The 18461-nt window shown below is 57.8% G+C and overlaps 1 protein-coding gene across 1 annotated transcript in view; it reads right to left on the reverse strand.

The window, feature by feature from the left end:
- The window catches only part of RND2 (Rho family GTPase 2), a 39521-nt gene extending 23361 nt beyond the window's left edge, over window positions 1-16160 (reverse strand). The window contains exons 1-2 of the mRNA XM_075911249.1: window positions 15854-16160; window positions 14619-14706 (exon numbers count right to left, since the gene is read on the reverse strand). Of these exons, the coding sequence (XP_075767364.1) occupies window positions 14619-14706; window positions 15854-15952 (187 nt within the window). The 5' untranslated portion in view covers window positions 15953-16160. The remainder of the gene's footprint in view (window positions 1-14618; window positions 14707-15853) is intronic.
- Between the last annotated feature and the right edge of the window lie 2301 nt (window positions 16161-18461).

The following is an 18461-nucleotide window of genomic DNA, read 5'->3' on the forward strand; positions in this document are numbered from 1 at the left end:
GGGATGCACAGGCCTGAGCAGAGCCTCTCTGAGCCAGAACTGCAATTGGGTTTTTCTCTCCTGCAGCCACCTTTATCCTTGAAAGGAACCTCCTGCAGCAGGCTGCTCATTTGCATGAAAAAGGCAGAGAGCCATATAACAGCCCCACTATTTTCCCCCTCCCAGGACCTGTCCAAGGGGAAGTAAAGAAGTGTAAAAGGCCTGACAATGAATGAAAGGGACAGACGTGGCAGCCAGGCCAGTCTCCAGGGGGAGTTGGGAACCCGCCAGCTGATTTTCTAAGAAATATCGGCCGGGACACCCTCCCAGGTCCCCTGGCAGGTCCCCAGGGCCAGCTGAATACGGGCCAGCTGCACGGCCTTCCAGAGCTGGTCAAACAGCCTTGTGAGGACACGCCTTGTCCCTTTGTCCCATTGGGAGGAAGGAGAGGGGGAGGTTGATATTTGTCCACAAAAGATCCAGTTGGCATTTACAGGCAGCGAACGTGTCACAGGATCCTGCCACTAGCCTCACCAGCCCGGCCCCACAGAGAACATAGAATCCTAGAACACTAGAACTGGAAGGGACCTCGAGAGGTCATCAAGTCCAGTCCCCTGCCCTCACAGCAGGACCAAGCACCGTCTAGACCATCTGTGATAGATGCCTCTCCAACCTGCTCTGAAATATCTCCAGAGATGGAGACTCCACAACCTCCCTAGGCAAGTTAGTCCGGTGTTTAACCACCCTGACAGGAAGTTTTTCCTAATACCCAACCAAAACCTCCTTGGCTGCAGTTTAAGCCCATTGCTTCTTGTCCAATCAAAGGTCAAGGAGAATAATTTTTCTCCTTCTGTCTTGTAACACGCTTTTAGATACTTAAAAAAAACTGCTCTCCTGTCCCCTCTCAGGCTTCTCTTTCCCAGACTAAACAAACCCAGTTCTTTCAGTCTTCCCCCATAGCTCATGTTCTCTAGACCTTTCATCATTTGTGTTGCCCTTCTCTAGACCCTCTCCAATTTCCCCACCTCTTTCTTGAAATGTGGTGCCCAGAACTGGACACAAGACTCCAGTTTAGGCCTAATCAGCGCAGAGCAGAGCAAAAGTAAAGGAAGAAGCAAGCAGGAACCCGCATTAGATGGGAATTAAACCAAAAACAGCCACGTGGGAGGCAACTGTGCTAACCACTACGCTACCAGGGCTGTGTCTACACTGGCCACTTATTCCGGAAAATCAGCCGCTTTTCCGGAATAACTTGCCAGCTGTCTACACTGGCTCCTTGAATTTCCGGAAAAGCACTGATGAACTAATGTCAAATCGTCAGTATTTTTCCGGAAAAACTATGCTGCTCCCGTTCAGGCAAAAGTCCTTTTCTGGAAAACTGTTCTGGAAAAGGGCCAGTGTAGACAGCCCAGATTTCTTTTCCGCAAAAAAGCCCCAATCGCGAAAATGGCGATCGGGGCTTTTTTGCGGAAAAGCGCGTCTAGATTGGCACGGACGCTTTTCCGCAAAAAGTGCTTTTCCGGAAAAGCATCCTGCCAATGTAGACGCGCTTTTTCCAAAAATGCTTATAACGGAAAAGTTTTCCGTTTTAAGCATTTCTGGAAAAGGGTGCCAGTGTAGACGTAGCCCCAGGTGTGTGCAGCTCCTGCGAACAACTACAGGACTCCAAGCAAATCCCCTGTGATCCTTTACATCAAGGGCTGGCCCGAGAAGAAACCATTCAGCTACCAGTTATGCCAACAGTCCAGGCTTGGAGCTTTGTCCTTTCCCATGCTCTGGAATTCCTTCCGATACATCTTCCAGACTTGCAAGAACACTCAGGAAGACACCTGCTTCCATGCGACACGTCCCAGAGGAAAGGCCACCCTGTGCGAGCCATAGGAATGGCACTTTGTGCCTTCACAACCCCAAAACAGAGGCCCATTGCCAACCGGGGCTCTGTAGATTCCCATTTCATAAAAGCTTCACAAAGAAACTCTGATTTATATGCACCAGCCATGTGACCGTGCGGATAGGCAGGGTCCCTGCCCTACAGACAGCAAAATCAGTAAGCGACAGAGAAACGGCAGCTTTTAAAGACAACCGGCTCAACATCTCTGGACTATGACAGATAGAATATTTAAATGCACCACTGAGGGGCAAGATAAGCGGAGGCCAAGGAATGAGCTACCGCAGCGTTTAATACAGCAGGCGCAGTCGAGTAAGGGAGATGCTCTGAGCTGCCGCTGGCTCAGAGACCAGCTTTGTTCTCCCAATCTGAAACCAGCCCCGTTCCCCCTGAATGAAAGTCGGAGGAATTTCTTGTCAATTGATTTGCAGGCAGACTGCTGAGCAGATTGTCCGATGCCCTCCTGGCCCCCGCTCAGCCGGGCACAAAGCGAGGTCAAGGCTCCCTGACCCCTGGCTAGCTGCACATGGGACCGAGCGGGTGGATAGCGCAGTGAGAAGCGGCACGTTGCAAGCAGTGGCACGGTGCAGGCTGGAAGGGCGAGACGTGGCGGAGGCAGGCCGGAAAGAATTCGGGTGGCAAATCCCAGTGAGCCCGCAAGCGAAGCTCTGCTAAGTGGGAGAGCACGACGGCGGAGCAGCTCAAAAGCACGGCCCAGAATCCAGAGCAGGGATGTGAGCAACACAAGGGGCACAATGCAGCAACGCGCAGGGATGGGGAATCCTGGTTCATCGGTTAGCCGATGAAATGGGGGCGGAAGGGGGGCCGCCACGGGCAGGGGGCTGCTCTAGTGCATTGGTTAACAATTCATATCCCTAGCGGTATGGGCGAGGAAAACCCCAGCCCCGCCCCTTTCTGCCCAGGCCCCGCCCCCCACAAGAGTCAAGCTGCTCCCCCCACACACACATACAGCACCATGAGGAGGGAGGGTGTGTAGCCCCTGCCTCTCCAGCCCGGAGCACAGGGAGGATGGGTGCTCAGGGGCAGCAACACTCCCTCCCCGCCCCCGGCGTTCTGCAGGCAGAGTGTGGGCGGGGCCAAGCTGGCAGTTTGGGAAGGCAAAGCCTCCCCTTGCCTAGCATACCGGCCGCCCATGCCTAGCAACAAGTAGAAGCCATTACTATTAAAGAGAAAGATCAACAGCACCAAAGGAAAAATGGAGCTTATGAAACTAAGGAGAATAGAAGCAAGGATACCCCAGTCTCCGCTCCGCTCCCCGGGGGCAGCTGGAGGCGATTCCACGTCTGCCGCTGAAAAGGAACGCTTGTACCACGACGCTTGTACCACGACCCTTGTACCACGACCCATCTCACCCAGCGATCGCAAAGCCCTTCGCCACATCTTGCTGTCCCCCTCGGAGTCCTTTAATGCCACTTCAAAGAAGCAGGAAGACGCCGAGCTGTGGCTCCGGGCACCCTGGCCTTGCTAAAAGCAACCATGCAACACAAAGAAACCCCACTGCAGCCAACCCCTTCCTCACGGCGCCATCCCCAGCACAACCCAACTGGCAGGATGCTCCCAACGTGCACCTGCTCATAGAATCCCAGGGCTGGGATAGATCTCAGGAGTCGTCGAGTCCAGCCCCCTGCCCAAAGCAGGACCAACCCCAACTCAACCATCCCAGCCAGGGCTTGGTCAAGCCGGGACTTAGAAACCTCTAGGGATGGAGATTCCACCCCCTCCCTAGGGAACCCATCCCAGGGCTTCACCACCCTCCTAGGGAAATAGTTTTTCCTAATATCCAACCTAGACCTCCCCCACTGCAACTTGAGACCATTACTCCTTGTTCTGGCATCCGTCACCCCTGAGAACAGCCTCTCTCCATCCTCTTTGGAAACCTCCTTCAAGTAGTTGCAGGCTGCTCTCAAATCCCCCCTCACTCTTCTCTTCTATGGACTAAACAAGCCCAAGTCCCTCAGCCTCTCATATGTCATGTGCTCCAGCCCTGGATTCATTTTTGTTGCCCTCCGAAGGACTCCCGCCGATGCGTCCACATCCGTTCCGCAACGGGGGCATGGGGCACAACTGGATGCAATACTACAGAAAGCAGAAGCATTTCACAACGCTTCTTGAGACTCCTCCGTGAACAAAGTTTTCCACCCGGAGACAGGACGCTCAGTGACTTTCGAAGGAATTTGGCCCCAGGACACCCCAGTTGGCTCTGCCGAAAATTAGCGCTTCACAGGATCAATTCAGCCACCTTTGGGCCAGTGCTCAGAGGGAACCAAGGCTGCCACCCATCAGTAAATTCTCAGACAGTCCATATAAAAGAGCTAAAATCGGAGCGGTCCGTACAATCCATAAAACCATTTAGATTCCAGCAAAAAAAAAAAAACACCAACAAGCTTTGCAGTGCATCTGGAGAGTCCCTCTCCCTTAGCCCCAGAGTGAGCACTGCATCACTGGGGCAGCTCCAGGGGGCCTATGATTCCCAGGGCAGGGGTGGAGAGGGGAATTCTCCCACCGGGGGCTTCCTTTGACCTGCTGCTGGCAGGCGGAGGCTGCTCTTCTCTGCCTCCAGCTTTGCACTCTTCTTTGGCACTACTAGCATCAGCACAGCAGCAACTATTGGGGAGGGGGAGGGGATGCAGTACACACCCCTGTCATGGCTGGGAGAAAGCGGAAACAGCGAGCCAGGCGTAGCAGCCTTCTTCTTCATACAACGCACAACCTGTGGAACTCCCTGCCAGAGGATGTTGTGAAGGCCAGGGTTTAAAAAACAACTCAATACATTCATGGAAATCAGGTCCATCAATGGCTACTAGCCGGAATGGGTAGGAATGGTGTCCCTCGCCTCTGTTTGCCAGAAGCTGGGAATGTGCGATAAGAGATGGATCACTCCATGGCTGCCTGTTCTATTCATTCCCTCTGGGGCACCTGGCATTGGCCACTGTCGGAAGACAGGACACTGGGTTAGATGGACCTTTGGTCTGACCCAGTCTGGCCATTCTTTATGTAGGCTCTTTGCTGGTAAGTCACAGTGGGGCGGTCTCCTGTGGCAGTCCCTGGTCCCAACCTGGCAAGTGACTCCCGGGTGTCCCTTCCCAGGGTGGAAGGAGGGCCTGGGGGCTGGTTTGGGCCAGGGGGACTGTAATAGGAATAGGATTATGTCTACATGCATGTGGACTATGGTTCACTTCTGTCCTCTGGAGCCATCTTATATCCCGTGAGAATGTGGCCATAAAAAAGTTTGGCCGTCCGTGTGTTGTTTTTTTAATAACATATTGGCCACCCTGGTGGGACCGAGGGGAGGCGATTCGACAGCCTAAAGCCCCAAGAGCCTGAGCTGAGGTTCGTGCCTGGCAGGACACAGCCGCTGCTCCTGAGACGTTGCTGTAACCCCGAAGTCTGCGAACACCAGGCAGAATAAGGGACCATCTGGAAAGAGCAGGACGCAGACAACAGCTTATCAACTCAGACAATTAACCTCCGCTCCCAGGTCTGGTGCTGAGCATTAGAAAAAGCCAACAAGTACATTACAAACCCGGCTGGTGGGTTTTCCAAATGGCCGTGACCAGGAAAAAGGGGGGTCGGGGGAGCGGAATTTTCCCACTTCGGGGAGGGGGCGTTTCTGGGCCTCTCGCCAGGCCTCGTTACTGAGCAGCTGTCGCTCACAGGAAGTCCAGCTCGTGTTGTTATTGGCAGAGGAATCCCCCAGTCGAGGCAAGAGTCGGGGAGCTGGTGCCAAGCTGCAAACCCCGGCACGGCAGGCAGGAGGCACTCCAGACGGTCCGTAAGGGGAGCTTTGCTGCACATCAGCAGGAGGGGTTGGGCAGAGAGGGCGATTCCAGATCACGCCTGGTTTAGGGAAGCCGGGACCAGCCCCATCAGCGGAAGCCCTGGGCCAAGCACAGGCAGATCTTTGACCCCCATGGCAGCTGTGACGTTGCTCCATGCAGGAAGGGAATGGAGACTGGCCCTGGGGCCCGTGAGAACGGGCATCTCCAGAGGGAACACGCAGGGCGTAGTGGTCTCTGGCCACCTGGCTGGTGACTCCGGCGGGGAGTTCTCACAGTGACTAGAACTGGCCCCAGTGTTCCCCCATCTCCTTCGGCTGGAATCCCGCTGGAGGAAGCAGGCGAAAGAACAAGAAAAGTCTCCGGATGCGACACACCCAGAAGCCAGGGGCTGTAGGCACCACGAGCACCTTCCAGGTTGTCCCGGGCGTCTCCTAGCCCAGTCCCTGCATTACAGCAAGGCACCAAAATTGCGAGTCCGCCGGTTCCCTCAGCACTGGGTATCCTGGGGAAAGGTCTTTGGGACTGGCTATGCGCATGCAATTAGCTCCCCACCAGTGGGGATGCCCCACGCTTCGAGCGGCAAAGAGCTGGCAGGCTGGCCAAGAGCACGGGGGCATCTCCTTCCCGAAGGGCTGGAGCTCATAAACGTGGGTGGTGGGCGACTCCAAAGTTTGGGGAGGCAAGCCCCCACTCAGCCCCGCCCCCCGGAGCCCAGGTCTCTCCCCCTACTGTGGCTGCTGCTGGCCCGTCCTGAAAATCCCGAACATGTCCGGAAAAAAATTGGTCGAACAAATAAATAAATAAATAAATAAATCCCTCACCTTCCCATACTCCCAGCCGAGAAAAATTGGGTTTCTTTACTGGACAGAAGACGCAATCACCGGATTGTCCAGGCAACCCTAGTTGCTGGCCCTTGCCCCTTCCCTGCCCCATAGTAGCATCCCCAGCCTGAGAGCCCCTGAGAGCCAGCAGACAGTGCAGCCCAGGTCTGAGTGTCTGGAGAACTGCCCAGCAGGCATGGCACAGGGCTGGGGCCCTGCTGTCTGCATCCCTGACCAGCAATACCCTCCCGCAGCCGAGCTGCCAGCCCCAGCGCTGGACGGCCAGAGTGGTCCCAGCTCTGGGAGGACTTGCCTGCCCCAGGCTCTGGCACCACAACAGCAGGCTGGGGGAGTGGGCCTGGGGGGGTTCTGGTGTAGCATGGGCAGGGCCGGCAGAGGCTGCTTGGGAAGGCAGCGCCTCGCCCTGCCGCCGACCCCCGCCGACCCCCGCCGCCCATGCTCATGGACTGGTGCACTTGATTTCTCCGGCGGGCCGGGCGTTGAAGGAACAGGCGTCTTCCCCGTTCCGAACGGCCCTGCCGTGCCGCGCCGTCCCAGCTCATTCCGAACAAGCTTTACTTGTGCGAGCCACAGCCCCCCCTTTCCCCCCAGCCCATCCCGCTCCTGAATCAGGACTCCGGCATTTCCCGCCGTTCCCGCTTCCACGGACCAGGCTGTCTGGCAGGGAAAAAACGTGGGATTCTGGTTACGGGTCTGGCTGCTCCCGCCCCGCAGGGCTGGATTCTGAGGGAACTTACTGCCCCCGAGGACTTTCTGCAGGGCTGTTTATGGCGCTTGCCCTGACAGGAAGCCTCCCCTCCCCCTTCGTTACTTGTACGGCTGCGTATGCGCCGCTAACCGATCGGGTGCTGCAGGTGGGTGGAGGAAGAGACAGTCCCTGCCCCAAAGCACTCGCAGTCCAACAAGAAGGGACACAGAGCTGGAGAAAGGGAACGTTATTCTCTCCTGTGTCCAAGAAAGAACAAGTGACTGGAACAAGGGCCCATGGGAAGCGTGTGTCGGAGAGCGATGAATCCATCACTCTTTAACACCCGCCTCTCGCTCCCCAGCCGGGTCCCCCTCCCATCTCTCCACGCCCGTCCACCAGAAAATCTCCGCAGACTTTACAGGCCTATAGGAAGGTTAGCCTGCCGGCGAGGTGGAGAAACACCTGTCGCTGCAGACAGCCACGCCCTGCCCCTACCCCGTGGAACCAGGAAGCCAGAACTACACTGCTTGGCTGAAAACCTTCACTGTTGTGCCACGCAGCACCCCAAATCTCAGCCCCCTCTCACCCCCCCCGCACTTCGCAACCCTGCTGCCCAGAGCTGCTCCAACCCCATGTACGCCCTGTCCTGCTAAACGCCCCCCGGGACGTCCCTGTGCAGGGAAATCAGACTCTGCTAGCCTCTTCCCAAGCACACAGGAAATCTATTTCCAGCAGTGGCATTCCTGCTGCGAACCCTGCAACTCCTTAAACTGCTGCCCGATGGGTTATCGGCCCGCCTGAGAATGTGACCCGGCTGCACATATTTTTACGCTTAACTTATTTGTCATTGGCATGTTGGCGGGGGGCACTGGAAGTTATTCTGGGATGAAAGGGCAGCACCACACTTCTCTGCCTCGGAGCAAGTGGCCCCCGAACTCTTCCCAGGCCCACGTTTGCCCTTTCCCGTGGACTAAGGGAAGCGGCGGTGGCGATCCTGCCGCCACTTGCCCTGGGACCTTGGGAACGGGAAAGCTCGAAGAATCCACGGCGAGGGCCCCCCCCTTAAACTCCAACCCTATTCAGTGCCGTAAGCTCATCAACATTCCTCAAGAGCTCGCACGGACGAGGGATTTGTGATCAGAAGCTGTGGGTTCCCACACTCCAGACCACACCGAGGCAGCTGAATGAGAAGGGAAGAGGGGGAGGGGGAGAATTTCCGATTCACTGGGTTATTCTGTCCTGAAAGCACAACCACCGAGGCAAACACGGCCCGCAAGCCCTTGCCGGAGCAGCCGCACAGGCAGACGGCACAGCTTAAAACACCCAAGCCCGGGGAGCAGCAGGCCTCCAAGAGAGGTGGAGGTAGCCCCAAAGCCCTAGCTACAATACAGCTCCCACTGTCCCTCCTACGGCGGGGAATTCTGGGTCCCTTTCTTCTCAGCACAGACAGGTGCAGCCTTCCTGCCCAGAGGGGCTGAATCGGAGCGAATGGAAGGCAGTCGGGCTGGGATCCACCGTTGGCATAGCTACCCCTCCCGTCGGCAAGGCGGGCCTGGCTTCCAAGCAAGGATCAGCCGCCTCGGTGCGAACGACAGCTTTGCCCGTCTCCACGAGGGGGGCGCTGGAGGATGCGAGAGCAGCTGCCCAGGGGCGCCGGCCGTTTGCACCGGTAGAAGCTTCGGCTGCAGCGACTGACCTCCGCTGCACAAAGGAGGCAGCAGATGACTTGGCTCGCTTCCTGCCCTTTCCGAGGGGAAAACACCAGAGGCGGGGATTAAAGCCCAGACCGGCCATCTCTCCCTGGCAATACAATGCTAGGAGAGCCCCCCAGCTCCCCACTGGAGTCCTTGGCCTTGCACAGCGGTTCCCAAAGGTCCCACTCCCTCCAGCAAAACACTCCCCTGCTCCGGACGGACAGGTGGGCTGTCCCCATCTCCTTTCACAGAGACAACCCCACTGATTTGCTGCTTGTCCTACAGCCTCAGAGAGTGGTTCCCGACCCGTGTGTCATCTAAAGCTGTTTCTCCAAATTTAGGAACCGGGGCAAAAGAGGGGGCGCCAGGGGCGGGCCGCTACCGCCAGAGCCAGGGAAGAGAAAGTCACTCTGGTGCGAGCCAGCGGCGGTAAACACAGCGGAGAGCCGCAGGGAGTGAGCAAAAGGAGCCTTCTCTTTGCAAACTCTGGGTCGACCCCTTTCAAGGTTCGGCTGCAGAGCGAGGTCCCCAGGAAGCGGGCAAAGCTGATGGCAGATGGATTTGCTGAACCCACCCGCCGTTCCCATAGAACGCAGAACTCCACAGGCCACTGGCCCGGAAAGACCAGCCGCCGACTCCCAGGGCTTCACAAAAGGCAGCCTCCCACCGCCGCCCAAGAACAGCCAACCTGCCCAACCCCAGCCCGTGGCCAGCCAGCAACCCCGGAGGGAAGAGCCGCTCAGAAAAGTCATCAGCCTCCTCTCGGCAAACATGTCAGTAGGGGTCACTCGCCTACCCAGCCCTTTTCACAGCAGGCTAGGTTCTCTCTCTGCCCCCACTCCCGGTGGTGGGGCGGTAAATAACTCCACCAGGACACAAGGCAAATGGGAGGGTTGCTCCGTGCAACCGGTACGTCAGGCCGGTGCAGACTCAGTCAGGGAGTGGGCCGGGTCATGCCAGATCGGAACGCAGGCGCTGCCAGGCGGAAGGGCAGCAAAGCAATCTCTCCCTGGCAAGACCATGCTAGGAGAGCCCCCAGCTGCCCACTGGAGTCCTGGGCCCTGCACAGCTGTGCCCAAAGGTCCCCCTCCCTCCCCTTCTCCGGACTGACAGGTGGGCTGTCCCTATCTCCTTTCACACAGAGACATCACCTGTGGTTTTCAAAAGGGCACATACCAAAGCTGGGGCGGGGGGGGCGGACATCCCTGCTGCGCCCCGACCCGATTCCTCTCTCATGCTGGGCCTGGGTGTAGGACCGACGTGCACGACCCACCTCTGCAGGGGAGGGGACCTGAACCGCTCTCTTGTTCCCTTCATTGCCCTACGAATGGCTGAGCACTCAGGCCCGGGGCGAAATTCCTGGGGACGGGGCACAACCCGCTGGCACGGCCCTCGCCATCACGGGAGGCTTCACCCTCAGCGAAGGCTCCGGGGGGCCCGGAATTGCCGGCTAAGCCAGACTCCCCTGCTGCCAGCTATGAAAACCTCAATGGCGCATTCCGGGTTAAAAGGTTTTCCAAAGGAACTCCAAGTCGGCCGTATGACTTGGGGTGAACTGGGTAACCCCCCGCTGCCATTCCCCCACGGACAGCAAGCCCCCCATTAGATTTACCTGTTCCCTTGCCCGCCGCTAGTGGCAGAGCCTGCATTTGCCACTTCGCGAAAGGGGCAAGTCGAGCCTGATCAGCCAGCATTAACCAGCTCTCTGCCCATATCGCCTGGCTCCCTTCGCCCCAGGCCGCTGCTCCCAGGAGCTGAGGACAAGATCCCTATTTGGAGCACAATCCTCGAGAAGCCTCTTGTACGGCCCAACAAACTGCGGCTGCCTTTAGCTCCAAGAGAGGGAGTTTTCCAACCCAAGGACTCCTAGGCCAGTGCCCATTACTGGACATGGGGCCGCGTGGGGTGGTCCAACTACCTAATTGCAAAGGGGAAAAAATTGCAAGGCAGCTCCCTCGCTCAGGTCTCCTTACAAACTCCAGGAGGGTGGAAGCCCAGGACGCCAGCTTCAGTTACCAGGAGAAAAATATGAAGCAAAGTCTCAAAAGGAGGAAAGGAAGAGCTACCCAGACATCCCTCCCCTCCAGCCGAGGATGGAATTTAGTGGGAACAATACTCCAGTGAAAAGGGGCAGCAGGTAGCCCCCGGTCCAAAGAAAAACATCCCACTGGCTGCAGTTCTCCACCGGCAAGGCAATTAGCGGCTCCCGATCCCATCAGCTCAGCTGCTTCCACTTGCTATTGTGTGAAAGTTATTTTACTCAAAGCTTCTGGTGACAAGTGTCTCCAAGGGGAAGTGGGAATTCGACAGCAGCTCGCAGTCTACGGCTAAAAATATCAGTTTGGTTACAGGGAGAAATTGGTGCGTGCTGCCCAGCAGGCCCACTTACTGAATAACCGGCTCTTGTGTATTTCCGATTAAAGCTGCAAGAAGGGACTGTGTCCGGGAAGCTACCTAGTGACCTCTCGCCGCAAGAACCCACTTAGAAAGGGCTTATGTGTTTCGGAAAGGAGAAGGCGCGAGGAAGAATCCAAGTCCCTTTGCAGCAAAGGGGAAAGGGAGATAAATGTTAGCTGAAAGGGTAAAACTGAGTGTCGCAGAGTACGAGGCGCGTTCATAATACATGTACATAGCTCTAAAGCCATTTCTTCATGCCATTTTAATTTTAAAAAAAAAAAAACCTTGTTAGATCAAAGCCCGGGAAAAGTCCTAAAAAACCCACAGGATACATCAAACCGGCTACCATACACTCAAATCCGACGGTTTAAACTCCGAGAGGCAGACATCCACCGCAGAGCCATTCACACCCTACCCCCAAAGCTGGTGGGGACAGGCCTCGAGGTTCTACCGTTCAGAAACTCCCGCCAGCAAATCTGAGGCAATTATTCTAGATAACAAAACTCACTATGCACGGGAGGTGGCGGGGAAGCCATGGTCAAGACAGGATTTTCGGCTCCCGCCTCATTCTCTGGCAAGCCAGGGGCTGATTTCCTGCTGCACTATACTGGGTTTATCCCAGGTAGTAATCCCGCTGTGAATAGGCCCAAAACCTTTCGCTGTGTAACTTTTACTGGACTATTGTCCCTGGGTGTCTGGAAGGACTTTATACAGACAAACCAGGCCAATCATTTCCCAAAGCTGAATGATTGCTTTGTGTATTCAGCCTCCACAGTTTCTGCCACTAGGTAAACACTGCGAGCTGAAGTCTTGTTTGAAATAAAGACCTTTCTACTTCATGGGCACATCCATTGTTTTAATATCTCCAGCAGCGGCCCTGCCAAGCAGTTCACTGCAGCTATTCCTCTTGAAAAGGCAAAGACCCTCTATTTCTCTCAAGACAGAGGGACATTTTTTGGCAGTGCACACTTCTTCCAGGCCAGGAAACTTCCAGTGAGAAGGATTCCACAGCTGCTCTTTCCACCAGGGCAGAGCGACTGTGCTAATCCTATCAATTAAACTATACGGCAAGGGTGAGATTTAAACATGCAGGAGCGCGGGAATTCAGATGCCAGGTTTCATATGACCTGCACCCTCCCTTCCCATTCTGAATCCGACAGGCATAGGTTAGAAAAAATAAACACGAGCCTAGCTAAACCTCTCCCGCACGTCTCTAGAGCTGTCCTGGCTCTCAGCTGCATCAGGAGTCCAAGAAGGTTTCCAAAAGTAAATTTAAAGGGTCATGCAAAATGGTTTGCTAAATGGCAGCATTTTTATCAGCACTGCTACAAATAAACCATGTGTGTGGACTCCGGCTCTCTGTGGTGCAGGGAAGCAGCATTTCGGATCTCAGCAGAAGGCACAGACAAAACAAACACACAACACCCTTTGTCAAGGGGAAGAGAGACATGAGATAAAAAACCTTCCCGCAGCACATTCCTCAGCAAGGTGAGGTCTCCAGTCTTGAGAGCTTGTGTCTCCCTTTCCTGGCCAGCCTCACCTTGCATCTAAGAACTGGTTTTATTACCACACAATGGTACTCATTACACAACTAAACCAGGAAAGGCACGGAACGCACACAGCCGCTGTACGAACAGCAGCACTTCTGGGAGACTGCCTTAGTGCCAGCTAAAAATCTGTCTGGTGCAACAGAAGTTGTACTAAGGGGCTGCTGTATCATTTCGTATCTTCGTGTTGGGCCAGATGGGGAGGAACAACTGGGCTTGCGGGAGGGTGCGGTGAAGCATGGCGCAGTGCCGGGAAGACACAGACACTACCCCAGAATGCAGCGAAGGGTATTTCATTTCTAAACCAGCCGGGCAAGTTCCAGGGAAGAAATAGGCATTAGCTGGAAAGCCAGTCGTCACGAGCACACCCCAGCATGCCGAACGAGGCCACCGCGGCACGCAGGGAAAGGAGAACAGCCTTATGGGATGGGGGCACACGCCACGGAGGGCAAAGATTCGCCCCAGCCTGGTACAAGGGGGGTATAAACAAGGAAAATCGAGGTTCACTGTCAGGAATGGCTCCCAGAGCAGAAGCAGAAACAGGACAAACCCGGGCAACATGGACTAAAGAAAACAGCACAAATTTAGCAAAAAATCCCACCCTTACAGGCAGCTGCGCCCTGTTGCGTCAGCTCGAGGGGGTTGGGTTTGGTGAAGGGAGATGGAAATGGAGTTTCTCACCGTCAGGGACTAGCCCCTTGTACAGGGCTGGCCTTACCATGAGATGAACTGAGGCGGCCGCCTCAGGTGCCAGACTGGGGGGGAGACACTAGAAACCAGAGTGTAGAAAATTGTGTCTGCTGCTGGTGCAGATGTAGGTAGCAGAGCAGCGCCAGGAGAGGAGTAGAACAGGGAGAAGGCAGAATTGAGACCTGGCAAAGTTTTGGCCCAAGCGAAGGGGCGTGGGGGCGTCATTTGAGCTCCCCGCCTCAGGTGCCAAAATGTTGTGGGTCAGCCCTGCCCTTGTAATACAGTGAAGGGCATGATCCTGACTGGCCATGAGGGGCAAGACTAGGTGCTGAAATGAGGGGTGCAGGGAGGGTGCTGCAGCACCCCCTGGCTTGAAGTGGTTTCCAGTATATGCAGGCTGTACAGTTTAGTTGAGTGGCGGTCAGCACTCCCAGTGTAAAAATTGTTCCTGCACCTCTGGGGGCAGGGAAGGGGGCAAAGGAGCCAAGAGCCCCCCTCCCCCCCCATCTTGCGTTTCCATGAGCCCAACACAGTTGTCAGTTCAGAGGGCCAACTTCCATGGGTCTTACAAGGCAACTTGCAGGAAACAACAAAAACACCAGCGCTCCCCCCCCCCACACACACACATACCCCATTGCTCTGTCCCGCCTACAGCCTGCAGGGGTCACTAATTCTGCTGCCTGACATTAAGACACCTCACCCAGCTAGGCAAGAGGCAGCCCCAGGATTCCCGTGGTGGGAAAAGGACACAGCTCTGCCACGGTCTGGTGTGGGCAGAATGCCGTCCCCCCAGGCCAGCCGATCAGGCAGCTTCCTCCTGGGAGCAGCTGTCGATCCCTGGTTGGGGAACAGGGGGGTCGGCAAAGCTGGGCGGGGAACTAAGTGGGGAAGGGACAGAGCGGAGAGGGACTGAAGAGAGCTGGGGGACCCAACAGGTGGGGGCGAGGGAGGGGGGTTCCAGGCTTCCAGCAGGCAGCAGGGAACTGGGGGCGAGTCCTGGCTACTGACCCCGAGTTGCAACATTGACATGAACTTTTACCAGCCAAGCCACAAAACCCACCCTGCGTCCCCGCCAGCCTGTCTGGCCCCTCACCTGAGGTGTCCCACATGTTGAGCTCGATGCGCTGCTTGTCGATCTCGAAGCTCGCCGTGTAGTTCTCGAACACGGTGGGGACATAGTTCTAGGGGAGGGGATGGGGCAAGTCAGGGTCAGCCGCGGCCGCACGGGCAGTCCCGGGGAGCAGAGCGGATCTGTAACCCGCCAGGACAGACCCTTGGCCACATCCAGCGGCACCTCCAGCCCTTACACCCAGCTCCCTCAGCTGCCCCCTGCCCAAATCCTCCATCCCAACACCCAGCTCCCCCACCTGCACCCCCAAATCCTCCACCCCGACACCCAGCTCTCCCAGTTTCACCCCGACACCCATCACCCCTGGCCGTGGCCGCACCCCCAAATCCTCCACCCGGACACCAAGCTCCCCCAACTGCACCCCCAGCCCAGAATCCCAACTCCCCCGGCCACACCCACATTCTGGGCTCACTGCTCCCCTCCGCATCCCAACACACACCCAGCCCTTACCCCCAGCTGCACCCCCAAATCCTGCACCTGGACCACCAACTCCCCCAGCTGCAACCCCAAATCCTTCAGACGGACAGCCAGTTCTCCCAGCCACCCTTTATTCTGCACCCCAGCCCATCCCCCCAGCTTCCCAGGCCACGTCCCAGCCCTCTTTCATCCCACACCGCACCCACAGCCCAGACCTCTTCGGCACTCAGAGACACCCCAAATCCCTCATCTGGACTCCGGCTACCCTGGCTGCACCTCCAAATCCTCCTTCCAGCCCCCCAGCCCAGAATCCCAGCTCCCTGGCTGCAACCCCATCCTGGACCCCTGCAGCCCACCACCACACCCCCAGCCCATCCCTCCCATCTCCCCCACTCACACACCAGCCCCCCTTCACCCCCCACCGTACGGAAAGCCCAGACCCTTTCAGCACTCAGAGGCACCCCAAGCCCTCACCTGGACTCCTGTTCCCCGGTCGCACCCCCAAATCCTCCTTCCAGCCCTCAGACCAGAATCCCAGATCCCTGGCTGCACCCCCATCCTGGACTCCCTGCCCCCTTCAGCCCCCACCACACCCCTCCCAGCTCCCCGACCCACACACCAGCCCCCCTTCACCCCCCGCCCCCCGTCGTAAAAACCCGGACCCTTTCCGCACTCAGAGGCACCTAGATCCCTCCCCCAGAGCCCAGCTGCACCCCACATCCCCCAGCCGCACCCCCAAATCCCCCAGCCGCGCCCCCACATCCCCCCGCTGCCGGCCGCACCTCGGGGTAGCAGTCCTTGGCGAAGACGTGCAGCAGGGCCGTCTTGCCGCACTGGGTGTCTCCCACCACCACGATCTTGCAGCGGGCCCCGCTCTCCATGGTGCCGCTACGCGCCCCGCATCGCAGCGCCCGACTCCGCTCCGGACCCTGCGCCCGGCGCCCGGGCCGCTTTAGCCGGGACCAGCCCACGCGCGGCCGCGCCCCCGGCTCCCCACGGCACCAACCAGGCGCGGAGCCGCAGCCGCCGCCCCGCCCCCAGCCCCGCCTGCCCCCCCCCTCTGGGCCGGGGAGCAGAAGGGTCCGTGAGAGGGGGCGGGGGCGACGCTGCCTCCGCTAAGCCCCCACAGCCCTCCCCCCGTGACCCCCAACTCAGCCTTCCCCCCCACTGAGCCCCCAACTCAGCCCTCCCCCTGTGACCCCCAACTCAGTTCTCCCCCTGTGACCCCAACATAGCCTTCCCCCCTCACTGAGCCCCCAACTCAGTCCTCCACCTGTGACCCCCCCAACTCAGCCCCCCCCACTGAGCCCCCAACTCAGCCCTCCCCCCCACTGACCCCCCAACTCAGCCCTCCCCCTGTGACCCCCAACTCAGTTCTCCCCCTGTGACCCCAACATAGCCTTCCCCCCTCACTGAGCCCCCAACTCAGTCCTCCACCTGTGACCCCCCCAACTCAGCCCCCCCCACTGAGCCCCCAACTCAGCCCTCCCCCCCACTGACCCCCCAACTCAGCCCTCCCCCTGTGACCCCCAACTCAGCCTTTTCCCCCCACTGAGCCCCCAACTCAGCCCTCCCCGCTGTGACCCCCAACTCAGCCCTCCCCCTGTGACCCCCAACTCAGCCTTTCCCCCCCACTGAGCCCCCAACTCAGCCTTCCCCCCTGTGACCCCCAGCTCAGCCTTCCCCCCCACTGAGCCCCCTACTCAGCCCTCCCCGCTGTGACACCCAGCTCAGCCCCTCCCCCGTGACTCCCAACTTAGCCCTTCCCCCTGGGACCCTCAGCTCAGCCTTTCCCCCCCACTGAGCCCCCAGTTCAACCCTCCCTCTGTGACCTCCCCCTCAGCCCTCCACTCTGTGATTCCCAGCTCAGCTCTTCCCCCCTTGGACCCACAGCTCAGCCCTTCCTCCTGGGACCCTCAGCCCTTCCCTCCTCCAAGCCCCCAGTTCAACCCTTCCCCCCTGCGATCCCCAGCTCAGCCCTCCCTAGGGTTGCCAGATGGTTTCAACAAAAATACCGGACACACTTGACATGACATCACAATCGACATTCCATCTGATTTAGAAAATACCGGACAGTTCTATTTTCTCAATTTGTTTCCAGAACAGAAAGCTCAAATACTGGACTGTCCGGTTCAAAACCAGACACCTGGCAACCCTCCCCCTCCCCCCTCTGAGCCCCTAGTTCAGCTCTTCCCCCCTGCAACCCCCAGCTCAGCTCTTCCCCCCACTGAGCCCCCAGCTCAGCCCTTCCCCCTGTGACCCTAAACTCAGCCCTTGCCCCCTCCAAGCCCCCTGCTCAGCCCTTGCCCCTGTGGCCCCCAACTCAGCCCTTTCCCCCTCACCTCCCAGCTCAGTCTTTCTCTCAGCCCCCCCAGCAGAGCCCTTCTACTCTCCCCTCCGAGCCCTTCTACTCACCCTGCCCCCAAAGCCCAGCTCAGCCCTTCCTCCCTCAAGTCTCCCAGTTCAGCCCTTCCCCTCCAAGCCCACCAGCCCCTCTTCTCATTCCCCCTCAGAAGCCCCAACTCATCCCACTTCCCAACTCACCCCAACCCCCAGCCCATCCCTGCCCCGACCCCATCCCAGCTCAGCCCCCTTCCCCACAGGGCAGAGCTCCCGGGGGGCTGGGCCCAGCAGTGCGGGTTCTGCACAGCTGCATTTCAGCCCTTAACGCACGTTGCCTCTTGTTCCGCTTGGCGCCTGGCTCGCTGGCCCAGCCTGGGGTGTTTGGGTCAGGTCAGGGACAGGCTGAGGGAGGGCTAAAGAGCGGGGCACCCGAGAGAACCTTGGAGGGAGCCCCTTCAAGCTGGGGGTGCAGCAGCCCCCCTAGATCCAGCACCTATGGGCTGAAGTGAACTTTATCAGAGGATGCAGGAGACTTCTCAGCCCTTCACCAAATGCACTGACTTACACCCCCTCCCTCTCAGTGCTGCCCTACAGCCACCAGGGGGAGCATGCACCTCTGCTTCCTGGGGGGGCTTGCAATTCATTCCCCCACCCCCATTTGCTTTTGGGGGTTTATTTAATTTCTCAGCAAGCAGGCGCGTTTGACCGGACTGGGGTCTACTCCGATAGCTCCTGGCCGAGGCCCTGGCCAGGCGTGGCACCGATTGAGGCAGTCTCTGTACACATAGAATCATAGAATAATAGGACTGGAAGGGACCTCAAGAGGTCATCGAGTCCAGCCCTCCGCCCTCAAGGCAGGACCAAGCTCCATCTACACCATCCCTGACAGATGTCTATCTAACCTGTTCTTAAATATCTCCAGAGAGGGAGATTCCACCACCTCCCTTGGCAATTTATTCCAATATTTGACCACCCTGACAGTTAGGAATTTTTTCCTAATGTCCAATCTAAACCTCCCCTGCTGCACTTTAAGCCCATTACTCCTTG

Source organism: Pelodiscus sinensis, chromosome 29, assembly GCF_049634645.1.
Source record: "Pelodiscus sinensis isolate JC-2024 chromosome 29, ASM4963464v1, whole genome shotgun sequence".
Taxonomy (NCBI): domain Eukaryota; kingdom Metazoa; phylum Chordata; order Testudines; family Trionychidae; genus Pelodiscus; species Pelodiscus sinensis.